The sequence below is a fragment of the Varanus komodoensis genome, unplaced genomic scaffold, assembly GCF_004798865.1.
Source record: "Varanus komodoensis strain SLA01 unplaced genomic scaffold, ASM479886v1 scaffold51, whole genome shotgun sequence".
Taxonomy (NCBI): Eukaryota; Metazoa; Chordata; class Lepidosauria; order Squamata; family Varanidae; genus Varanus; species Varanus komodoensis.
The window spans coordinates 4165696-4192169 of NW_025336100.1; the positions used below are offsets into that span (position 1 = coordinate 4165696).

The 26474-nt window shown below is 44.7% G+C and overlaps 1 protein-coding gene across 8 annotated transcripts in view; it reads right to left on the bottom strand.

Annotated features, from left to right (window-relative positions):
- Positions 1-26474, bottom strand: part of ANKRD17 (ankyrin repeat domain 17) — a 161796-nt gene that overhangs the window by 4240 nt on the left and 131082 nt on the right. For 5 of the 8 annotated variants that reach the window (XM_044447261.1, XM_044447258.1, XM_044447255.1 and 2 more), the window contains 3 exons: positions 25334-25585; positions 24751-24929; positions 1888-2052 (listed from right to left, as the gene is read on the bottom strand). In XM_044447261.1, coding sequence (XP_044303196.1) covers positions 1888-2052; positions 24751-24929; positions 25334-25585 — 596 coding nt within the window. Of the gene's footprint in view, positions 1-1887; positions 2053-13009; positions 17342-24367; positions 24448-24750; positions 24930-25333; positions 25586-26474 lie in introns of those variants that run through there. The other 3 variants (XM_044447256.1, XM_044447257.1, XM_044447259.1) reach the window with 3 other exon arrangements.

The following is a 26474-nucleotide window of genomic DNA, read 5'->3' on the forward strand; positions in this document are numbered from 1 at the left end:
GGCTACAAAGGAAGAATACAGACAGGAAGCATGGAATTGCAGGGATGGCATCAGGAAGGCTAAAGACAAGAATAAAGTGAGCTTAACAACTGATGTAATAGCAACACAAAAGCCTTCTTCAGATACATCCATAGTAAAAGACAGAGGAAAGAAATGGGGGTTCAACTAAATATGGTGACAAAATGGTAACAGATGACAAAGAAAAGGCAGAAGCACTCAATTTCTACTTTGGATCAGTCTTCTCCCAAAAGAGGTTCAATAATGAAGACAAAGTGCAAAGAAGGAAAAGTAAAGGAGCAGGATGGCAGCTCAAAATTGACAGGCAAATGGTCAAGGATCATCTATTTGGGTTGAATGGGTTCAAATTTCCATGACCTGATGAATTCCATCCTAGTGTCATAAAGGAGCTGGCAGAAGAACTCTCGGAATTACTTTGAGAATTCTTGGAGGACAGGGGAAATGCCAGGTGACTGGAGAAGGGCTAATGTTGTCCCTAGCTTCAAGAAAGAGAAAAAAAAGAATCACCTGGGAACTGCAGTCAGTATAACATCAATCCCAGGGAAAATTCTGCAGCAGATGACTAAGCAGTCATTCTGCAGACACCTTTAAAACAATGCAGTGATTAGAACCCAACATTGATTTCTCTGGAACAAATCCTGCCAGACTATTCTGATTTCATTTTTTGATTGGGTAACCTCCCAGATCAATTGTGGAAATGCTGTGGAAGTAGTATAGCTTGGCTTCAGCAAAGCTTTTGACAAAGTGCTCCATGATATCCTGACTAGCAAACTAGCTGAAAGTGAGTTAGATGGAAAAATGACTCAAAGAGTGCTCATCAATGACACCTCAGGTTGGAGGTAGGTAACAAGTGGAGTACTGCAGGATTCAGTCCTGAGCACCATGCTCTTCAACATTTTTATTTTTGACTCGGGTGAGGAAGTACAGGGAATTATTATCAGATTTGCAGATGACACAAAACTGGGTGGGATAGCTAATATCTTGGGAGACAAAAATAACATTCAAGATGATGTTGATTGGTTGGAGTGCTGGTATATAAGTAACAGACTAAAACAATAGGGACAAATGTCAAGTTTTGCACTTGGAAAATAGAAACCAAATGCACTGTTACATGATGGAGAATACTTGGCTCAACAATACCACAAGTGAGAAGGATCTTGGAATTATTGTACATTACAAGCTGAATATGAATCAACAGTGTGATGTGGCTGCAAAAAGGTAAATGCTATTTTAGGCTGCATTAATAGACGGATCACATCCAAAGCATGTGAAGTACTAGTTCCTCTTTACTTGGCACTGGTTAGACCTCATCTGGACTACTGCATCTAATTCTGGGAACCACAGTTTAAGAAAGATGCAGTCAGGCTGGAAAGAGTTCAAAGGAAAGCAAAAAGGATGATCCAGTGACGGGAAACAAAGCCCTATGAGGAGAGAATGAAAGAACTGGGCATGTTTAACCTCAAGAAGAGAAAACTGAAGGGAGATATGATAGCACTCTACAAGTTCTTGAAAGGTTGTCAGAAAAGAGGAGGACAGGATCTCTTCTTGATCATCCCAGAATACAGGACACAGACTAACAAGCTCAAATAACAGGAAGTCAAATTCTGGCAGGATATTAGGAAAAATTTTCCAACTATTAGAGCAATACACCAACAGCACCAATTACCTAGGGAGATTGTGGGCTCTCCCACACTAGCAGCATTCAAGATGCAGCTGGACAGCCATCTGAGAGGGATGGTTTAACCTGGAGTCCTGCACTGAGCAGGGTCTTGGACCCTCTGGCCCTTTCCAACACGAATGATTCCTTGATCTAATTTGAAAGTCATTGAACAGTAAACACGTTTAAATCCATAAAGCACTTAAACTTACCGCTGGAGGGCCATTATTCTCTGTTGAACTTGAAACCATCTTTATCAGTGAGTTCCAAGATGGATCAGCAGCATGAGGTCCATTAAATATAGGCCCTCCAGTACCATCTGCAATGGGTGCAACAGGAGGAATCATTGCATTCCCATACACTGAGAAAGGCATGCCCTAAAGAGGAAAAATAGTTTACTGAACATATTTTAGATAAATATAGCAATAGAAATAATTTTATCTCTGAAGTTTCCAGATTCTAAAATCAGAATAGTTAATCTGAATGCCAGAGAAATTTGTGTTACAATTTCTCTGCAATTTCTTTTTAAATACTTGGTCTAGAAGTTTGACTGATCTTAAATAAATGGTACCAATAGAGATATTTACATGTTACACATTCATTTTTGCAAAATTGTTTCCTTAAATGTAATAAAGGGAGGCCAAAATGGGCTTCTAAGAAATTCAAGTGCTGCTTTTGGGTAGTATGTAGAAGTGACTAAGGCCTACTTTCCATGAATGCAACTGATATTCTCAACATATCATTTCAAACTATAGAGAAACCAACAGAAATAAGATTGGGGAAGGTATTTTAGCAAAGCCAACTGGAACACAAATAACTTTCTATATAGGAAGTGGACTAGAATTAGAAGCAGGGACTGGAAGTTCTAATTTGGGCAGAAAAGCCCATGAGGGATTCTCAGAAAAAAATGGGTGGGTGCTCTGAAGGAGCCTTCCCCAAAATGGGTGTCCTTCAGATGGAATTCTCAGCCAACATTTATTATTTGATTTGCATCCCATGTTTCTACCAGGAAAAGGGTATTCAAAACACAATCATATGTAGGAGCTAAACATTTCTTTAAAATAATAAAAACTTGATTAAAACAAGAATAAAGCAAACACACAAACAATCACAGAATACAAACAGCACCCAAATAAACAGACCAGCTTACACACTTGCAGGCATGTCTCATAGGAGACAAAATCCTTCAGACAGCCTGGTCCCAAATGTTCTAGTATAAGACATAAGCAGCACTCGAAAATGTCTCCAGAAACAGACTGGTAGCCAGTGAAATGATTGTTAACAAGGGATTCCAAGTCATATGTTCCCCTTAACTGCCCCCAGTCAACAATCTGGATGCAGCATCCAGACCATAATGTTTCCAATGGAAGCCCCATTAAGAGCACATGACAGTTATGATCTGCCTTTCAGCTGACAGAAAACACCTCTGTCTTACCTGGATTAAGTAAAAATTTGTTTGCCCTCAAGTCTGTTACCATCACCAGACATGGATTTACAAATATAAAGCTTCCTCAGATTTAGATGGAAAGGGGAGCAAAGAATAGAGGGTTGTCAGCATATTAATGAAACCAAATTTGCCAACTCCCAATAATCTCCCTTAGCTCACATAATCAAACAGGAATTCCCAAGCACCACCTTCTAAAATTTCCCCTCCACTGCAAGTCAGAGCTCCTTGTAGTGCTTTTTAAAATTAACTTCACTCCTTTTACACACCCAATACATCTCAGGAAGAAGAAAGGAGAACACAGGGAGCAACAGAGTAACTGAGTGGCAAAGAGGGGACCATTGTAGAGATAATTCAGCAAAACAATTTTCTTGTATTAGAGGGCCTGTCAGAGGCTTACTTATGTGTCCCAGTCTAAGCCAGGCACTGGTGATTTCTTAGATTTGCTAATGGCAATCTTCACTTCTAGTATAGGGCTTTCTTTTTAAAAAAAGACTTTTTCATTGTAAGCTTCAATAAATCAAAGCCAAGGGTGCCTATACACCATCTGTTCAAATTTTGAAAGTGTTGTTAGCTCGTCAATCCATGCATTATAGGAGGTAAGTATTTATCTTTAGAATGTTGTAATATTAAGTCTTTTAGTTGTCAAAAAGGCAGAGGAAATCCATGTACAGTGGCCATGCATCAACCTCTAGGAAGCAGGTAGGTAATTTAAAAGAACACGTGCACCAATAAATATTAGAATGTTCCAGTACAAGTTTATTACCATTTTAGCTTCCTCCCAAAAAGAGGCAACTACTAGACTCTGTCAAAATATATGAGTAAATGAAGCATTAGCAGAATTACAACAATTAGCCAACTTAGTCAAACTGTTATTAAAGAGATGTTGTGGTGTTCAAAGTAAAAACTTATCCATCTAAGACTGCCATGAAACCTTTTTATTATCTGTTTTCAAGTCTGGATTTTGCCATGATGTCAATTTAGTGTGCAAACATGCATTAAAATGTAATCAATGCATTGTCATTTGCCATACATCACTAGCACTAATGGGAGGAATCCTATCCATTTTACTATGCTGAGAGTCTAATGCCATTTGGAAAATGGATTCAGAAAAGGAAATTCCAGAACTGACCAAGATGGAAAATCTATCTAAGTGGGAAAGACGAAAATTTAGAACAAATCAATAAACAGGGGCAATGATATAAAGCATGAAACAGGAAAGCCAAGCACACCCTCCCTAAAGAAAGTTGCATCCTTTTTCAAGGATATTGTGGAAACAACCCCTTCCCCAAATTTACAAAACCGAGAATTAATCCTTTGAAAATATTTGCCAGGTACAGATAGAAGAATTTCACATACAACATGGAAAATCAAAGATATAATATTCAACTTATGTGTATTACGCTCATGCCACAAACTCAGCTTTTGTGAAGCCTATCTATATTCCATGAGATCTCATTAGTCATTGTTCAAGTTTAACTTAAGTATTTGTATCTATCTACACAGATAATTATTCCCAAATAAGTAGTGAAATCAAGCAACAGTGAAATTGCAAATTAGATAATATACTGTATGATAGAGTTTCCAATTGGCATCGTTTTATAAAGACCAGTTAACTGAGACCAACCAGTCACAGTCAAGTATTAATGAACTATTATCAAAAATGGAAAAGATACCTGGAGTAGCAAAATAAACTGTAAGAAATCACCTGCATAATGCCTATTTTAAAATTTTTAACAGTTGTGCAAAAAGATGTACGAAAAAGTACGACTGCCTGGCGACGGTGACACACACGCTGGTGACTTCCCGCCTAGACTTCTGTAACGCGCTTTACGTGGGGCTTCCCCTGAAGACAGTCCGAACACTTCAATTGGTGCAAAATAGAGCTGCCAGGTTGCTGACGGGGATGGGGCGTTATGCTCACATGACTCCAGTCCTCCATCAGCTTCACTGGCTTCCCATTGAAGCCCGGGCCCAATTCAAGGTGTTGATTATGACCTACAAAGCCCTAAACGGCTTGGGTCCTGGCTACCTGAACGAGCGCTTACGTCCGTATATGCCCGACCGCCCTTTGAGATCTGCGAGAGAGTCCCTTCTCCAGGAACCCTCCATGAAAGAAATTAGGAGAGTAAGTACTCGGAGGAGGGCTTTCTCTGCGGTGGCGCCCAACCTATGGAATTCACTCCCCAAAGAGGTCCGCCTGGCACCGTCGTTACTGGTTTTTCGGCGCCAGGTAAAGACCTTTTTATTTAAACATCATTTCAATTGTTAAAACATATGATCTGGCCCGGGCAACTTCTTCTTCCTTCTCTTTCTCCTCCTATATTTTTATTTTATACTGATAATTTTAATTTTGTATTTGTAAATCAATGTATTTTTTGTATTTTGATATTTAATGGTAATTTATTATGTACTATTGTATTTCAATGTATTTTATCATGTTGTAAGCCGCCCCGAGGTTTCGGCAAGGGGCGGCATAGAAATGTTATAATAATAATAATAATAATAATAATAATAATAATAATGATGTGAGTACTGTATTTTATCTAATGGTACATGCCAGGGATTCCAAACATAATCTAAATAACAAAAGAGAACATGGACATCCCTTTCTGGTACACCTCTCAAGTAAAAAGGAAGTTATAATAAAGCTGTGCCTATAGGTACTGAATATAGAATTTCAAAAATTAAACATGAAAGCCATACTTACACATTGAAGTAAAGTGAATTTCCAATTAATTTTGTCAAAGGCTTTTTCAGCATGAAAATAATATCACTCTGGCTTGTTGCATCCAAGTTTGAAGTTATTTCATCAACAACTGATTTACTATTATTGGTCCCTGTCCATGTTTTATTAAGCCCATCTGGTCTAGCTGAACCAAAATTGTAATAACTTGATATAATCTATTAGTTGAAATTGCAGGTAATATTTCAATCTCCACATTAATTAAAGAAATAAGTCATAGTTGGCAAAGTATGATCCTTGGCAGATTTGAGAATCACCATAACATAAGCATCATTTAATGAAGGAAGGGAGCCAGATTCATAAATATAATTATGACAACAACAAAGTTCTGGAATTAAGAAGCTGGAAAATGTTTTATACCACACAATAGGAAATCCATCCAGACCTGGTGATCTCTCATTATTGATATTGGCAACTGCTTTCATAAAATGTCCTCTGTGTGCAAAGGAATCATGAGCAACAGCCATTGTGCAAAATCTATGCACGGAAGAGTAACATGGGAAAACCAAAACACCTCTATCATGTTCTGATGCTTCACTACTCATACTATAGATGTAGGGACTAGGCCTGCTTCTCCCAAGTACAGCATCCCAAGACTGCTACCTCAGAATGTGAATCAAAACTAGAAGAAGAGGAATGGCAGAATTCTTAGCTGAAACGCAAGGGCAACAGACCTGGAGATAAGTCAAAAGCCTGTAAGAACTAGACTACATCTGGTTCTGTGAGAAATCAGTTGAACAGGTGGAGTCAGATGGGAGTGGATGTTACATGATCAAGTATCATAGCCTGGCATCAGATCAAAAGGGAAGATCAATTGAGTAGTGTCCAACATTCTTACCATTTTGCTCACAAGCACCAGGAACCACCTAGAGCAGCGGTCCTCAAACTTTTTCAATAGGGGGTCACTTGAAAGGCTGCGGTGACTGTTGTGCGCCAGTGAGGTGCGGATGCCTGGGGGCGGGGGCCAGTGAGATGCCATCGTGTGCAAGCGGTGGTGGCTCGCTCGCTCGGAGATCTCAAGCAAGTCCAAAACCCTCTCTGAGCGAACAAGCCACCACCTCCCCGCACGTGCTGCGAGGCAGCGGCAAGCGTGCGCATACGGGAGGCAGGCAGCGGCAGCAGCTTGCTCGCTTGGAGACCATCTCTGAGTGAGCAAGCACATGTGTGGGTGGCGAATGGTGATGTGGGCCAGATGGATGGCCATGGCAGGCCGGATCCGTCCTGCAGGCCATAGTTTTAGGACCCATGATCTAGAGGGTGGAACTAATTCCTTTTTGTTAGGAAGGGAGAATTCATTTTGGAACCAACTTCTTAGCATTAAGCTTTATTTCCCTAATAGCTGGCATTTTAACTTTGTTGATGTCTTTTTGTAATGATTCTGTAATACTTCTCTTTTATATCACACCCTCGCTGACCAGTTTAATGTAATAAAAAACTGCAATTAGCAGCTTTTCATTAATCTGCTTGGAAGAAGGTGTCTGGGAGAGACCAGACTCTGTTGGGAATGAAACAGGCAGTTCTTTTTGGTGTATGCCAAAGAGCTGGGGTGATGCCAACTCTTTGGATGAGGATGGTGAAGGAGGCCTTCAGAGGAGGCCTTCAGACACAGAGATGGTGGAGAAGGAAGAGTTTATCTCAAGGGCACCGTCTCCAGGTGTTGAATCAGACCCTGGGAACTGATGGGGTCCAGAAATGCCCAGAAGGGACATGGGAGAGGAGCTTGACCTCATAGGAGAATCTTTGACCCCATGACGTGGCATCAGGAGAAAAGGACTAGCCAACTAGAGGGCCTGCATACAGCTAGGAGGCTTGCCTGTCCTCAGAGAAGCACTCCTAGAGGCCTGGGGTCCAGGGTTACTCAAAAGGAAGTTTCTTGGAAAGTTTTACTCTAGGTTCAACAAACCCCTCTGTGCATGCTCAGTTACTCTTTCTTTCCTGGCTGTAGCTTGCTGGATATACATTGGAAATAAAGAGTTTTTGCCAAAGAACTGTCTGTTGTTTGAAAGAGAGAAGGGGGGAACCTAGCTTCTAACAGCCAATGACAAAAGAAATCAGAATAAAATGTGCAATACAGAGCTCTGCCCCAAGAGTTTTCCTGGTGGCTGCAGTGGCTCACCTGAGACTGTCCCCTTTACGCTTAACTTGATTGAATCTTCTTCAGGTCCCCATCCAAGGCACAGAGGAAGGAGGATGCCCAGGCTACTCTTCAGAGCCCAGGCATGTCCAGGCTTGTGGTAAATGCAGAAAAGAGTTTACTGCAGCCATCAAAGACACTAGAGTGTCTGGGGTGACACTGGACACATAGCAGCTCTGTATATAGCAGAAAGACAAGTCTGTTTGATCTATGACACTGGTGAAGGGAACAGATCACATGCTTTTGACTCATCTCTTGGGCTTGCTGGTCTTTTGTCAGGGCCTTGTAGAATGGTCCTGTCTTCATCCAGGTTTCTTCAGAAACTGTTCCTGCTTTTCCAAGATGAGACTGCAGTAAAATCATGGAGTTAATCTTTGAAACTTATTGGATCTGGTGAATCTCTCAAGGAGACTGTCCCAAGGGTGTGAGTTTTGGAGAATCTAGAAAAGAACATTGTTGCCACAGACAACAGCCAGATAAGCTGGGGTGCTTCTATGGAACAGCAGGTAGCTCAGAAATCTTGGTCACTGAAGGAGTCTTGGAAGAACATCTAATTTACAGAGCTAAAAAGAATAAAGTTGACACTTATCTTCAAAATCAGGCTTCTGAGATGTCATTCAAAGAGATAGCTTGTCCACCAAAGCTTACATGAATGAACAAAATGGAACCAAGTCAGGGAGACTGAGCAGAGTGCTATTCAAGAGTCTCCTGTGGGCTGAACATCTTCTGCCTGTCTGGAGTTGCACCTTGCCAGAGCAGCAAACATAGTGGCAGACAGACTGAACAGCAGAAAATTCCAAAAGGCAGAGCACCTTCTCAACCACAGAACTGTACAACTTTGCTTCGAAAAGCTTTGCTGCTTTAGAACATTACCTTATATCTCCAGTCATTATCTTTTTACCACCGATGAAAACAGCCAGGTGCCAGAATTTACTGTAAGAAATGTTTGCCACGGAGCAGTAGTCATTGACCTTGCACTTTATCTGTGGCTGGACAGAATTCTGTTTCTTTCCAGACTTGCATGATCCCTGGTGTTCTTTGGTAAATTTAGAAGATCCATGTGCAGGTTATTCTGGTTGCCCTATATTGGCTCAGGTGCTCATGATTCCCAGAATTCCTCCAGCCTTTTAACTAGAGACACTAACTTCTACCAGGCTACAAGGACCTATTATCTCAGGGTCTCCAACCAGGGCTTTCCTGGTTGACAGCCTGGCAGCTAGAAAGTAGCTTCATCAGATGTGGTACTTGGAATAAGTCTTGACAACATTCTTTATCATCCAGCAAGAGAGTGGACACCATTACTTGGAGAACTTCACCAATCAGGGAAAATCCTTTTGGGGAATGACATCTTGGGTATTCTTGAGTTCTCAAGGCCAGACTTAACTAAGATCTTAGTACTAATAATTCAAACATCAGGTGGAAACTTTGAACAGCATTTTGTTTTGTGAAAAGAAAGGTTCCATTGCTCAGCATCCTCACAGTCAGAAGATTCCTTAATGGAGTAGATTATTATATTCCCCTATAATCCATAGATTTCCCTCCTGAAACTTCAGACTAAAGGCCTGATTGTTCCCTTCAAACCTCTGGTGACTTGAAGATAGTGCAGCCTAGAGACAGTTGCGCATGATAAACATCACAGCCCTGAAGACATCTGTATTCTTCCTAAGTTCAGTCTTCTCTGACTTACTGGTGCCCTGCCACTCCCATCAACTTGGCAGAAGCGCTCCATAAATAACTTAACTGAAATTATGCAGGAAATACTTTAATAATTCAATTTCTAATTAACTTGACCTGTATTTTAAGTCTGAATTAACTTTAAACACAAAGGTGTACTGATCTCCTTCACCCTCCAGTTTCATCTTCCCTCCTCACATAGGTAGCAATTCTAACATATCCATTCCTCGCTACTGATGTCCTTCATTGTCCATGGGAACTTGGGGAATGTCAGCTGTCCCAAATTAAGTTTGCACCATAGATAAACCCTACTGCTGGATCGCACTTGCCTCACTTTCTATAGCAGGTGCAGTAATCCACTTTGCCTGATTTGGATATGAAATGAGTGTTCTCCTAGGATGCATTGCACAGGAGGCCTTATTAAAGGTTCACCTACCCTCTTCAAGCCCACTTCCAATCAAGCCTTCCAAGCATCACAGGATATGTCTCTTTGCTGGCTAGGAACAGAAGGTGAGCAAGAGGGAGAGGGGAGAAATCAAGCTATTTCTTCAGTGATTAAGGGAAGGTAAGCAATGAAGAGGGGCCTTGGATACATCAATTTTAATAGTGTCACAGCTTTGTTGAAGTATTGAACTGGCCAAGGGTGGGAAATGTTTCCACTGTCAGCTGGCAGAGCCTAGTCATGGCAGAGCATTGAGCAGACCAATTATGTGAAAGATGTTGATAAGGGGAGGAAGCAAAAGATAGCAGGATGGTGATCTCCAGGGCTCCAGGGATATTAGCCTGATTTTTTGGGGTGGGGGGTATGAATAATTCTGACACAACCTGCCTATACCCTTGCACAGGATAATTACCTATGTACACTATCATGGGTTATCAAGTGAACAATCAATCCACTGTGAGCTATTGTAGCAGGAGTTGTCATGTCATCTGAATAAGGTCACAGTGTTACCTTCTGTTCCAAGCCTGTGCATCTACAAGAAAGAGCCTGGCATACTTCGGATGCCAAAAGAGCCCTATGGTTCTCTTTGAATAGTGAAGTGGGGATCAGAAGGACAGATGCTTTGTTTGTGTCTCATCCAAAATCTTCCTGCAGAAAAAATGTGTCCACTATTTCAAAATTATTGAGGAATTGCATTGACATAGCATACCAGTCCCTAGGAAAATCACCTCCTTCAGGGATTGCAGCAAGTTCTCTCAGGGTTATGGCTATCACCACTGCCTTTCCAGCTAATGTCTCTACAAAGGAAATATACAATGTGGGCTTCTCTGCACACATTTTCCAAGCAACACAAGATTAATTTCTTTGCTGCTGCTGATAAAGCCTGCAGAAGGGTTCTGCAAAGGATTCTGGTAGGTCTTTCCTTCTTTTAGAATGCTCTTTTATACCCTGATGATGCAGAAGAACTTTACAGGAAAATGCCAAGTTGGGAACATACTGTGAAATTCTATTCCAGTTTGGTGAATGAGATATCCAGCATGGGTTAACTCTTCCCACTGCCCAGGAGGGCTAAGGAATATGTAACCAGGCTTTTTGCCTTGGTCCTGGTCTTCATGGCTCCTCCTAGTCAGTTCTTACCATCAGAGCATTTGGACATAGACGGAATTGAGAAGCCATTAATGTGGTAGGTGAAAAAAACAGAAGGTAGAGGTAAAAAGTGAAAATTCAGGGAGAAGGCCACACAGCAAAATGCTACTACGAATTAGTGCAGACAGCTTATCAGAGGACATGGTATGGGTGTCTGCTGCACAGCAAATTGCAATATAACTTCATGATAAGTACCCAACTTTCCATTCATATTGGTGTAAGGTATATACAAAAGTTACTGTTCCTATGGGGTGAGACCTAAGGCAAGTTGACCCCTCACAGATGAGCTAAAATCTCTCTGAAACTAATAGATACCTAAAAGAAAACCTGAAGAGGACAGGTAGAGATGCAGCTATAAAAGGCACAAAAGTTAAAGGAGAGTAGCAACGGTTGTATGCAGCTTTCATTTGTGGGGAAAGGCAGGTTGCTTACCTGTAACTGTCGTTTTTCAAGTGGCCATCTGTGCATTCACACATATGGGTGCTGTGCCTGCACAGTGCCTAAGGCCAGAAAGATTGCAAAGCTTAATGGTTTTGGCGGGAAAACTCCGCTCCCCTCCCCGCTAACGATATAAATGGAGCGGAGTGCCTGCCATTTTCCCTGTCTACTGGAGACCAGATGTTTGCCCCCTCGCGGGAGCAAGAGATACTGCAAAAATTCGCACAGGACCATGAATACCAGAAAGAAGCATGGTACCAAAAAAGAACCCATTCACCGACACTGAGCGGGGCCGGCGGGTAGGTTGTGTGAATGCACAGATGGCCACTCGAAGAATGACAGTTACAGGTAAGCAACCTGCCTTTCTTCATTGTGGCCTCTGTGCATCACACATATGAGTGACTAGCAAGCTTACCAGACCTGGAGGCAGGCGGTGTCATCACTGAAGGACAGCGGAAAGCACTGCCCAACAGAAGGAACAGTTATGTCTGGCACACACATCAAGACGGTAATACCTGGCGAAGGTGCAAGGAGTAGTCCATGTCACAGCTTTGCAGATGTCTTGAATCGGAATCCCAGCAGCGAAGGCAGAGGAGGCTGCTACCACTCTTGTAGAATGCCCCCTGGGCATAACAGGTAAATCAAGCTTGGCAAGTTGGGTCTGCACAACCCATTCCGAAAACCTCTTTGAACTCACGGGTAAACCTTTGTCATGGTCCGAATATTTTACAAAGAGATGGTTAGATTTATGGAAGGATTCCATACGAGATCTGTAAAAGGCAAGGCAACGACAAACGTCGAGGGAAAGCAAGGACCATTCAATTGGAGTAGAGGGTGATGGAAAAAAGGCAGGTAATACAATGTCCTGATTGATATGGAATGGTGTCATGACTTTGGGTAAGAACACCCAATTGGTGTGGAGAACAACTTTTTCTTTATGAAAGTTCAGGTAGGGAGGGTCTATTCGAAGTGCGCAAAGTTCACTAGCCCTTCTGGCCGAAGTGACAGCCACGAGGAAGGCAGTCTTCCAAGACAGGAGACGTAAATCAGTAGTTGCCAGGGGTTCGAAGGGGGCTCTGGTGAGTGCTTGAAGGACAACTGAGAGGCTCCAGGTGGGCATGACAGGACGAATTGGTGGATGGAGGTTCTGCAATCCCTTGAGGAACCTATGAATGATGGTTTGGGAAAACACCGAGGAGCCCTGCACTTGACCACAGTAGTGGGAAATAGCTGCTGTGTAAACCTTGATGGAGGTGGGTTTAAGTCCCAACTGATGTAGTGATAGAAGAAACTGGAGGATGTTTTCAACAGAGGCTGAGGAAGCGGTAAACGAATTAGATTCTGCCAAGGATGAGAACTGATTCCATTTCACCGCATAAGATCATCAAGTTGCCGGTCTTAAGGCAGATTGAAGAATATGCTGGATGTCGGGATGGAGAGTGCTCTGATCCGATGTAGGGTCTATCAAACTCGAGGGAACAGGTATTGTATCAGGACTGTGTCTGGTAAGTATGGCAGACCTTGGTTCTGTCGGTACCGGATCAGTATTGTGGTTCACCAAATGAGCCAGGCCATAAGACCTAGTGAAGTAAGGTCTGGGTGGCGAACACCTCCGTCCTGCTGAGTTATTAAATGTGGTATGAGTGGCAGCTGGAGAGAAGTGTTGCCGGATAGCTGGAAGAGAGTGGAGAACCATGGCTGATGGGGCCACCAAGGCGTGATCAGAATCCCCGTAGCGCTGTCGTGGATAATCTTGGAAACAACTTTTGTTATAAGTGGGATTGGAGGGAAGGCGTAGAAAAGTGTGTTGGACCAAGGGATCATCAGGGCATCTCCTGTTGAACCCGGACCGATGCCGGCACGAGAGCAGTACGTGTCGCAGATCCTGTTTTTGTGAGTGGCGAACAGATCTATGTCCAGATAGCCCCAGTTGAGGAAAAGGCGACGGCAAGTTGGATGGTCCAGTTCCCATTCGTGGGTCACCAACATTTCTCTGCTCAAGATACCGGCCTCCTCGTTGTCAGTACTGGCCAGGTGGACTGCAAGGAGAATTATGTCTCTGGGGATGCACCAGTCCCACAGTTGCATCACCAGATGGGCCAGGGGAGCGGACTTCATCCCGCCCTGCTTGTTTATATAAAATACAGCGACAACGTTGTCGGAGATAAGCTGCACAATGTGTCGCTGGAGAGTGTCCTCGAAAGAGCGAAGTGCTTTGAAGACCACCAGGAGTTTGAGATAATTGATGTGCCTGGCGGATTCCTGTTGGTCCCAGGTGCACTGTGTTCGAAGGCTGGTGCACAGGGCTCCCCACCCGGTCAGGGATGCATTGGTATAGAGGGTCAGGGTTGGATGTGGCAGACAGAATGGGACACCCACAGTCAGATTGTGTCGAACAGTCCACCATGATAGAGTCCAGAGGACAGAAGTCGGAAGGCGAAGAAGTCGGTGGGGCAAGTCTCATTGTGGCTGAAACATTTTGTTGAAATCTAATTGGAGTATAATTGGAGTGGTCTCATCTGAAGCCTGGTGTGGGGAACTGTGGCAACTGAAGAGGCCATGTGACTGAGGAGCTTCTGGATTGAGAGTGCTGGAACAGTTCTGTCCATTTGGATTTGACGGATCCAGGAGCACAGATTGTCCCGTCAGCTCGGTGGAAGAAAAGTTCTCGCTAGTATGGAATCGAAATGCGCTCCAATGAAATTGATGACCTGTGAGGGAATAAGGCAAGATTTCTCATGGTTAATGCACAGTCCCAAATTGTCCAGAAGAGCCCAAGTCATTCTCAGCGCTGAAAGAAGACTTTCCAGGGACGGGGAGACTATCAACCAGTTATCCAGGTAGAGATACACTTGAATCCCTTGGAGCCAAAGATGTGCACACACCGGGGCCATACATTTGGTGAAAACCTGGGGGGCAGTAGCTAGTCCAAATGGGAGGACGTTGAATTCAAACAGGTTGGAACTGACAGTAAACCATAGAAGACATCTATGGGATGGATGAATAACAATATGAAAATAGGCATCTTTCAGGTCCAGAGAAGTGAACCAATCCTTTCTCCTAAGCAACGGAAGGATATTTTGAAGGGTGGTCATCCAAAACTTTTTAGTTTTGATGAACCTAATGATGTCACGTAGGTCCAGAATCGGACGAAGACCACCATCCTGCTTAGGGACAGTAAAATATCTCAAATAGAATCCGTGAAGCCCCTCAGAGCACGTAAGCTGTCGGATCGCTCCTTTACGAAGTAATTGTTGAACTTCGTCAATGAGAACCAATGACTGAGGTGTAAATCGAATCGGTACGATATTGAACTCTATTCTATATCCAAGCTGAATAATGGATAAGACCCACCGATCAGATGTGATGGACTCCCAAATGGGGAGTCGACTTTGTAGTCGATCCCCAAAAGGGAGAGGGGAGGGTGGGTTAAGGAGGAGAGGAGAGGTTTGCACGTCCCGTCAACGCTGGTGTTCGTCAGAGTCGAAATGACAGTGGTTTTGCTGGAAGCGCTGTTGTTGATGCTGCTTCTGATGTTGTTGACGGGGCTGAAACTGCTGACGGTTCAGAAATTGAGAGTACAGCTGCAACCTGTAAGAAGGACGGGGACAGGACAACTTACGTCGGGCTTGATTTGGGACTTCCATCCGACGAGCAGTCATCCTCGATTCATGTATGAACTTCATCTTGTGGTCCGTCCGTGCATGAAATAAGCCCGAGCCATCAAAAGGCATCTCTTTGATTCAGCGTTTGGTTTCCTCCGGGAAGTTGCAGCTTCGAAGCCAAGCGTGGCAACGAAGGGAGATGGCACCAACCGGAGCCCTGGAGTTGGAATCGACATGGTGTCTTGCCGTAGTCAGCTGTTGAACCGTCACCTGCATGACCTCCTTAATGAATATACGAGCCAGATCTTTTTGCTGGTCCGGGAGAGAAGCGGTGATATTGTCTAGCTTCTGCATCAAAAAGTATTGATACCGAGCCAGCGTGGCTTCATAATTCAAAATGTGAAGGCCAAGTCCTGTAGTGGCGTAGACTCGACAAGCCTTCCTTGTCACGGGGTGTAATATGGCCCCTCGACTCGCAAACTTGGGATGATTCCACAACTATCGAGTTCAGCCTCGGATGACGCAGGAGGAATGGAATATCCTGCTCCCGAACTCGATACATAGCCTCATACCGACGTAAGGTAGGTTGAGGCTGGTTTGGAAAGTTCCATGGTTCCATCATTGCCTGTTGAAGAGTTGTGATTAGGGGAAGGATGATGGCAGCTGATTGTTCTCCTTTAACGATGTTCTAGAACTTGTCAGTGCGAGGATCGATGTGATGTTGGGCTTTGATCTCTGGTGATCTGGCAAGTCTTGCCATCAGTTCCCCAAAGGTCACGTATGGTTCCTCTGGTGAGCTGGGACTTTGTGTGGAGAAGACGGTGTCGGGCGAAGTTGACACCACCTCGGAGTCATCTGAGTCCAAATCATAATCTTAGAGCGGACAGCTCTAAGAAGACTCAATTGGCAAGCTGGGACGCCTAGACCTCGTCGGTCTCGAGGTGGACGGAGCCTCTCTCAGTACCAGGGAGAGAGTACGGTCCCGTACCAACGGGTAATAGCCGCAATAGTATGAAAGGACCTTTTGATCAGATTCGACGGTGATGGGAAGAAGGCAGGTAAGACGATCTCCTAATTCATATGAAATGAAGTGGCAACTTTAGGCAAAAATGACGGATCCATACAAAGAACAACCTTCTCCTTATGGAAATTCAAATAAGGAGGGTCCACTCTAAGAGCACGCAGTTCACTAGCTCTTTGAGCTGATGTGATGGCAACAAGAAAAGCTGTCTTCCATGAAACAAGGTGTAAGTCTATAGTTGCCAGAGGTTTGAATGGGGCTCTGGTAAGCGCCTGAAGCACTACTGAGAGATTCCAAGTGGGCATGACCGGCCGAACCGATGGATGAAGATTCTGAAGTCCTTTAAGGAATCTCTTAATTAGTGGTTGAGAAAAGATCGACAATCCCCATACTTCTCCACAGTAGTAAGAAATTGCCACCATGTACACTTTTATAGATGATGGCTTAAGTCCTGAATGGTGAAGTTCTAGGAGAAACTGAAGAATATCCTCTATCGATGCAGAATCTGGAGTGAATGAGTGAGACTCAGCAAAAGACGAGAACCAACGCTACTTTGCTGCATAAGATCTCCGTGTTGACGGTCGCAGTGCAGATTCGAGAATCCTCTGAATATCTGGATGGAGAACTGTCGAGCCCGAGGCCAAGTCCATCGGACCCAAAGAAGTAGGCTGAGTGTCGGGCTTGTGGGTGCGATTCCTGGAGAGTCGAAATGCTGTCGGTATCAAATTGGTATCGATGTTCATCGAATTTGCCAGGCTGTGGGGTTCAACAATGATAAGTCCGGATGGCGGAGAGTCCCTTCTTGTTGGGTTATCAAATACAGTATGGAAGGCGAAGAAAGGTGTTGTGAGACATGCGGAGAAGAGTGGAGAACCATGGTTGGCGTAGCCACCATGGGGTTATCAACACTCCTGTGGCCTCGTTGTGAACAATCTTCAATACCACTTTTGTTATGAGCGGGATCAGGGGAAAGGCGTAAAAACTGATATTGTTCCATGGGATCATAAAGGCATCCCCTACTGATCCTGGTCCGATACCCGGTCTGGAGTAAAACTTCTCGCATACCCTGTTCCAATGGGTAGCGAACAAGTCTATAGGTGGATGTCCCCAACGATGAAAGAGATGGTTGCAGATTTGTCCATCCAGTTCCCATTTGTGGTTTGTCAACATCTGTCTGCTCAACAGGTCAGCTTCCTCATTGTCTGTACCGGCTAGATGGACCACCAGAAGAGTTATGTCCCTCGGGATACACCAGTCCCAGATCTGCATTGACAGTCGATCCAAGGAGGCTGACTTCGTTCCGCCCTGCTTGTTCACGTAGAACACCGCAGCTATATCGTCTGATGCAATCTGAACAATTTGATGTCAAAGAATTTCCTCAAAGGATCGAAGAGCCTTGAATATCGCTAACAGCTCGAGGAAGTTGATGTTTTTTCTCGATTCCTGTCGATCCCAAGCGTCTTGGGTGTGAAGATTCGAGCATACTGCTCCCCAGCTGATCAGGGATGTGTCGGTGCAAAGAGTCACAGTAGGTTGGGGAGGTTGGAACGGAACCCCTGCATTCAAATTGGCTGGAACTTTCCATCATATTAGGGAACGCAGAACAGAGCACGGAAGCCAAATAAGCTTGGTAGGTGAATCCCGCTGTGGGTGAAACATCTTGTTGAAGTGGAGTTGAAGAGGACGAAGTCGAAGCCTGGCATGTGGGACGATGGCAACTGAGGCCGCCATGTGTCCCATGAGTCTCTGGATAGAGAGAGCAGGAACGATTCTGTCTCGTCAAATTCGATGAATCCATGAGCAGAGGTTGTGTTATTGGTCCCGAGGGAGAAACACCCTCGCTAACATGGAATCCAGGTGGGCCCCGATAAAGTTGATCATCTGTGTGGGAACAAGAGAGGATTTCTCGTGATCAATGCATAGTCCCAGGTCGTTCAGCAGGGCACAAGCTGTTTGGATGGACGACAGAAGACCTTCCCTGGTCTGGGAAACTAACAGCCAGTCATCCAAGTAAGGGTATACTTGGACACCGCAAAGTCGAAGATGTGCGCAGACCGGGGCCATACATTTCGTAAAGACCCTTGAAGCGGTGGCCAATCCAAAGGGAAGTATGTTGAATTTGAATATGTCTGAGGCAACAGTAAAGTGCAGGAGACGCCTGTGACAGGGATGTATGGAAATGTGAAAGTAGGCATCCTTCAAGTCCAGTGAGGCTGGCCAATCCTCTCTCCTCAGCAACGGAAGGATATTTTGAAGGACGGTTATTCTAAATTTCTTCGGTTTAATAAACTTATTAATACCTCGCAGATCCAATATTGGACGGAGACCACCATCCCATTTAGGGACTGTAAAGTATCTCGAATAGAATCCATGAAGCCCTTCAGAATGGGAAAGGTGATGAATTGCTCCTTTATGAAGAAGTTGGTGGACTTGGTCTAGTAATACAGGAGAGCATGGTGTAAACCGAATTGGGCTCGATGGAGGAACAATGTCGAATTCTATTCGATATCCGTGCTATATGATGGATAAAACCCACCAATCAGATGTGATGGACTCCCAAATGGGGAGTCGGCTTTGTAGCCAGTCCCCAGATGAGAGGGGGAAAGGTGGGAGTTGGAGGAAAGGTTCGCCAGACCCGTCAGCGTTGACGTTTGTCATCATCGAAACGGCGACGGCCTTGCTGGAAGCGCTGTTGGGGCTGTTGTTTACGGCGCTGCTGGCGTTGCTGGTACTGTTGCCTGGACTGATACTGTTGGCGATACGACAGTCAAGACCAGGACCACTTATGTCGCTGTTGAGGCTGGATTTCCATACGACAAGCTGTCATCCTTGATTCATGTATGGACTTCAGCTTGTGGTCCGTCCTGGCATTGAAAAGTCCTGACCCATCGAAAGGCATCTCTTCAATTCTTCTTTTCATCTCCTCCAGGAAGTTGCAGCTTCTCAACCAAGCGTGCCGCCAGAGGGAGATGGCACTGACCAGAGTCCTGGAATCGGTATCGACGTGATGCCTAGCTGTCGAAAGTTGCTGAATCGCAACCTGCAAGGCCTCTTTGATGAAAATTTTTGCTAGTTCCCCTTGGTTGTCAGGCAGGGCAGAGACGATGTTATCGAGGTGCTGCATAATGAAATACTGATAGCGCACAAGAGTTGTCTCATAATTTGAAATGCGCAGACCAAGCCCAGAGGCCGCATAAACTCGGGGTGTGAGAGAGTCGATTTTTCTCCTCTCTTTATCATGTGGAGCTTTATGATTTTTAGATTCCCTGCCCTGAGATGACTCCACCACTACTGAGTTTGGCTTTGGGTGTTGCAGGAGAAAAGAATGTCCTGCTCCCGAATCCGGTACATGGCTTCGTAACGTCTAGAAGTGGCTTGAGGATGGGCAGGCAGATCCCAGGGCTGAACCATCACCTGGCACAGAGTTGTTACCAGCGGCAAAGTGATGGCGGCTGATTGTTCGCCCCTGACTACATCATAGAACCTGTCGGTGCTGGGACCGGGCTGTTGTTGTGCCTCGATCTTCAGCGACCGAACAAGCCTAGACATTAGCTCCCCAAAGGAGAAGTGAGGTTCCTCTGGGGATCCTGGGCCCTGGGATCAGGATCCCCAGATGTAACAGCCACATCAGGGGAGGTGGAGTCAACCTCAGACTCATTCGAGTCCATTTCATAGCACGCTGGGCCGCTAGATGAGGAATCTCCTGGTGACATAGATCGGCTCTCTTCTCTTGGTTCCTGTACAGATCGTACGGGTCCGCAGGGGACATCTTGGAATCACATTCCACACATTTGCGAAAGGCCACTCGCTGCGCCACCACGAAAAGGAAAAAGAGAGGATACTGCAGAGGGAAAGATAATATTTTTGGTTTTTTTTTTTTTTTTTAGAGAACAAGAAGAGATAGAATTGGAAGAAGAACAAGAGAAGAATCACAACAGGGGATATAAGAACTTGAAAAAAGAGAGCAATAAACAAGAAAAACTAGTCAAGTAGGTAATCTATGTGAGAGCGATAGCGGCACGAGGCACAGTGAACGGCGGTCGCAAAGACTGGGAAAATGGCAGACACTCCGCTCTATATATACTACTGAGGGGGAGGGGAGCAGAGTTTCCCGCCAAAAACCATTAGCTTTCAATCTTCCGGCTTAGGCACTGTGCAGGCGCAGCACCCATATGTGTGATGCACAGAGGTCACGATGAAGAACCTCGGCATGCGGAGTACCAGGTCAGAGAAGCCACCCCCCATTAGCAGGAGAGAAGAAGAGGTCGTGGTCTAAGGCCTGGCCATCTGGGGAGTGAATGGAGGCTGCAGGGGAGGGGGAATGTCCTGAAGCCAGGGATTGGCTCTGACCTGAGTCCTGTGAAGGGAAACACTGGTCGTGGCAGCTGCTGCTTTGATGATCCCAGTGAGAAGCATGTGAGTATTCGTGGTGAGCTGCAGGGCTGTGGGAGCAGTGGTGCTAGCACAGGGGCCTGGTATAGACTGCGTCACTTGCCAGTGAGTCCTTGCTGGGCCAGAGGCATCAGTGCGTGCAGGGCCTGTCCCTGGGCCTGGTGGCATGGCTTGATTCCTTGCTGGGGGAGTCCCAGTGGTGGTGGGGGGCTGCAGCGTGGCGTTCCCAGTTGCATGCTCCCTGTTTTCTGCTGGGCTCGTCAGCACATCATGTGATCCCTGTGCATTCTTGCTGGCTCCTGCAGTCTTGCATGTGAGCCCTGGACAGGGAAGTGGCAACGCTCATAAGAAGCGCAGTTGTCAGAAGAGGAGGAGGTAGAGCTCCAGGTGTAGTGTCCATGTTGGGGCCTTCATTTGGAGACCGGGTGCCTCATCTGGGCATGGGGAGCGCAGGCCTCTGAGGACCCGGAGTCAAAATTAACCGGGCAGGGCTTCCTTGTGTGCAGGGTCGAGAGTGGCGAGCTGGAGAGTGAGGAGGCTGCAGAGCGCAGCAATGATCCCCCTCACCTCCGGAGGCTTGGTGTGTCTGGTGGCTCTGAGGCAAAACAGCATCGCCCGTGGGCATCAGAAGCAAATGGTGGTCCCTCAAAGAGGTGGAAGCGCAGGGGGCATTCTCTGCCATAGAAATGGCAGACATGCTGCATGCTGGCGGCATCTGAGTATGGACAGTGCTGCTGCGGGGCGCATGTTCAGAGAGTCCAGGACCGGGACCATGGGCATTGCATTTAGAGATGTCCCGGAGTCCGGGGTCCACGGGTGGTCTTGGGTGGCTTCTGGTGCCGGAGGGGCAGGATCCTTTGCGGCATGGTGCTTCTTCCTCTTCACCGGAACCATGCTCTCAGAGGGGCTTGTCTAAGGCTATGGCCTCCTTGGACTTCATTCCTCTCAGGAAACAACCAAGAAGCCTTTGGTGGGGGGGTTGTTGACCTCAGAGGGGTCAATGGTCATGAGAGCCCTCTGCTATAAGGCCTGCTGGAGGCGAATGGCCCTCTACCAGCGCGTCTGTTTTTTAGAGGCCTGGCAGTGTGGGCATGTCTCTATGATGTGCCTCTTGCCAAGGCAGAGAAGGCACTTGGATTGCCTGTCATTGGCAGGTATTCAGGCTGTGCAGGAGTTGCAGTGGCATAGAGTGGAGTTGGCCATGTGGTCCAGAATGGAACACACGTGGCAGAGGAAAAGGAAAACAGGAGGAGGAAAAAACCCAGAGGGGTTTCACAGGGTGGGATGGAGAGAAAGAGGCAGCAGGCTTATCTCTCCAGAGATCAGTAAGTAAAAGCACGATAATTTTTTTTAAAGTGACAGAAGGAGAGAAAGGAAAAAAGGGGGAAAAGGAGGGCAAAATGGCAAACCTTGTGAGTGGAATGAGCGGAAGGTTCAATCCGAGGAGGCTTGAAGCATGGTCGTAAAGGAACTAAAGGACTGGGCAGAATCCACACCCCTTTATGCTACCTATGCAGGGGGCAGGCTGGGCTTCCGCCCACTCCATGGCAACGAGCTTTGGAGGTTTACTCCAATCGAGGCCTTGCACTCTGCGGCAAGCCCATAGGTGTGACTGCATGGAGACCACGAAGGAAAAATAATATTTTGCTTCTGGAAGGCTTCTTGGTTGTTTCCTGAGAGGAATGAAGTCCAAGGAGGCCATAGCCTGAGACAGAATAGGGAGACAATGGTCATTATTAAAGACTCTAACACTGGAAGATTCCTCTAAATCCCTAGGATCTGATCATTCATGTTCTAACCATAGTGTTTTCTCTAACAATATGGGAGAATCTGAGTTAGAATGTTACTCAGCAGAGATTTCCTTTGACTTTTATTTTCCCTTGACCATAAACCAAAGGTCAGGAAGATCAAGCCCCCTGTTTTTGCCTTTCCCTTGGCTTAGAAAAGCAGCAACAGAAGTTGATGTACTGGAGAAAAACTCCTTCTCTGGGTTTATTAGGAGGTGACCCAATCCCAATTCTAATAGCCTGTGGTAATGTTTTAAACAAGGACTGATCCTGGAGAGAAGGGGGCTGTTTAGCTGAATTATCTGTGAAGAAGGACTAAGCACCTGGGGCTAGCTGTAACTCCCTGTTATTAGTTGGAAATGGTTGCTCTTGCAAAATGCTGGCTGGACAATACTGGGAAAATAAAACTGATCATTGGCAGGACAAAGTTGTTCCTGCTGTAACCTCCTCCAGCTTATGTAACCTCAAAAACTCATCCAGAATTACTCCTGGATTGACCTCCTCCAAGGTAGGACCTATTGAGAAGGCACTTATCCTGTATCATCCAGTTCTTGGAGGGCTGCATTTTGATCTTGGTTTGCTGAGTCTCAGGATAAGGAGAAGTTGCTACGGCAATTCTAGGGCATGTGCCCTGGCTATGCTTAACTGCTACAGGCTCTGAGGCAAATTCTTCCCAGCCAGATGCAGTGGGGATCCTTGGGTCAGTGGTGTGAATCCTTAGTCTTGATGGGATCTGTTTAAATTTCTGTGGGAGGCTTGGGGCTCTTCTTTTTACATGGTTCTATTTTTTGTGGCAAGTAAGTCAGAAGAGCCAGGAAAAGGGACATCATTTTTTTAAAAAAGAGAAAGGCTAAACAAGGAAAGAGGAACATTTTTAATGTATGTGAATAAGGACTGAAGAGACAATAAGGAGGCCTGGAAAAAGATTGTTGAGGAGAAAAGAACAACCCTTGTCCTGAGCAAAAGCAAGGAACAAAGTGGTTGTGGAGGCCATGATGAAGGAAAAAGGCCTGGGTACATGTTTCTTGTTTTTCCTGGGCTGTGGAAGGAATTAATCCATGGTGGATATCCCCTTCACACTGGATGGGAAAGGAATATTTTCATACCATGAATTCCTTTTCTCACTATTTCCAAGGGACATTCTACCGAACTCTCATATCGCAGTGCCTTGTGAGCCTCTCTTAGCGCTTTTGCCTATGTCCTACTGAGATGAAGTAGTAAGATTCTTCTGAGTTAATTCCTTGAGATTCTATGTGCATTTTGCATGCTTCCTGTTAATGTTAATTAATTCCAGTTTTAAAGTGTATGGCTCCAAGGGATCACTAGACTTAAAAGGGGCTTCCTAAGCCATTGCAGTTCTGGTCTTGGGGACTAAAGTGCCACCTTCCTCTTGATTAGAGCCTGCCTACCAACCAGAGGGACCAGGCACCTGGAAAGGGGTACAGAATAATATTACAGTGAATACTAGACTACCCTGCCCCTTCCCAAGGTCTTGCCTGCTGTAGCGCAGATAAACTAGGCACATAAAACTGGGTGACTCCATTAATGGTCATAAAAATGCAGTACAAAAGATTTAGAGGGCACCAGGTTGGAAAAGGCAGCTCTGGTGGAAATCACAGGGACACAGGGACAATAAGCCATGGTTTATTTAACAATGATATTTTTTATGCTTTTCCATCACTAAAAGCAGCCTAAGATAGCTACCTAAACATGATTCAATTAAAAACTAATAAAAATAACTAAATACAAAATCAGCACAAAAGTAGTAAGTAACAGAGCTGTAAAAAAAAGAGAAAATGCAGAAAGAAAAAGGGGCAATTTTTAATTCATGCTGAATGCCCAGTGAAACAAAACAGAGTTTACCTAGCATCTGAAAGCCAGGGAAGGATGCTTGCATGTTTGTGTGTGTCCAATGGGCCTTCTAAGTTAGAGATTTCCACAGCCTGGGCACAACAACAGAAAAGTTTCAACATATGGCTGTTCAGAGAATGAACAATGACCATCCCCGGTGTAAAAAGATACATACCTGTTTACATATAAGGAGGACTTTATACCATTCAGTAGTTTCCACTAAAGAAACTGCACATGACTACAATAGGGTTAACCATAATTCTCATTATAAACTACAAGAAGGAAACCACAGTTATAATGCATGCTCTGCTACAAACCTTATATAGAAAGAAGTCTTTAAAGACATCAAAATATTATCTATGTCTAAATTACCAGTAAAACATCTAGAATATTACCCCAACTTTAGGAAAGTCCATGTATCCAGCAGGAATGTGCTGATGGAATGTACCAGAAGGAGTAATAATTCCTGTGCTGTCTCTGTCCATTGCTTGATGTTGTGAAAATACACCTGGATCAGACATGGGTCTGTGAATCACATGGTTTCCCATTCCACTGTGACACCAATCTAGTTTATCTAGCAAGAAAGAAGTATAGCCATTAATAGCACATATTTACCTAATCTGTTCTGCTGTAATACTGAGCAGTTAATATCAGATGCATAATCTGTGTTCCAAATGCTCAGCAGAATGATCTACAACTAAAACCAGTGGCACATACAGAAAGACTGATTTTGCTGATTTGCTTGTAGTTTTTAATAAAATAAAGTTCATGCCAATAGTAAGAAGAAATGAAGTTCTTAAGGAACATTGTATTAAATAACCATGTGAAGTTTGCATATTCTATTTTTCAACAAACTGATGCAGAGACTACGAATCTGTGATAGGAATATAATTTGTTGCATTTAAATTGTGCTAAACATATCTTGAGTACTCCTCTAACATGGTATGAGAAGACAAGTGTATGCAAAGCAATACATACCACCTTGATTTCCTCCTATCCCTTCAAAAGACCATATACCACTGTGACCCACTGGAGTGGCTAAGTTGCTCCCTATAACAGAGGGTGTAGATGTTCCAGTTTGCCTGATGCGTGCAGAACGCTCTGTTCCAATTGGGACAGGGACCTTTCTGTCCTGTGACACACTGCTGGGCTTTTCTGGTGCCAGGGAAACAGATGAAGGGGTTGGAGATGGTGCTCTAACTCCAGCAGACACTGGCTGAGCAGGTGGCTCTAAATGAAAATAAATATTGAAACAAGTTTTATTTATTTATTTATTAAAACATTTCTATGTTTGTTTTGTTGAAGTCCATTAGTCCTCACATTGCTCAAGAAATGGCTTTCAATGTACACTTTCTACACCAGAGAATATAAGAAGTCATACAGGCTATTGAAATGTCATGATTTAAATATTAAAATTTCACCAGTTACAATAGGGTTAGGTTCTACCTACCAGAGGTATGATTCAATTTAGATATCAAGCCAGTAGCTTAAACCTTTGTAACCGACTTATTGGAATAGACAGTTGAACCTTGACTTTCACAGGTTTGATTTTTGTGGATTTGATGGAGGAATGCAGTAGCACAGTGGCTTAATGATGCTGGAACTGTCAATCAGAAATGGTCAGCACTCCAGTGCTGGACAGAGTGAGCTCCTGTTGTTTGCCCCTAGCTCCTGCCCACCCAGCAGTTCAAAAGATAACATCTGCGAGTAGATAAATAGGGACCACCAGTCCCTGGTGGGAAACCTGCTGCCTTCATTTGCAATGAAAACAAACACTAGTACTGGATCTTCCTTGACACCCTAAGCGAAGGATCAGCAGAGAAAAGCCCTGGATGAACTGACTTTAACTAGAATGTCACTAGCCAACAAGTGCGAAGCTAGTTTGCCCCTCCCCCCCCGCCTTCCCCCAGGTACACTGGCACAATAACAGACCAGCAACTGTAGGTGCCAGAACAAACTCCCTGGCAATATATACCATATGTTAAATAAACAAATAAATGTGGATTTGATTATTCATGAGTTTGCCATCAATAATTAAATGGGAATTATTTCAGAGTTTTGTAGCCTGCTGTGGAAAATCACAGATGCCATGCTTAGACTAGAAATTACCCAATATATA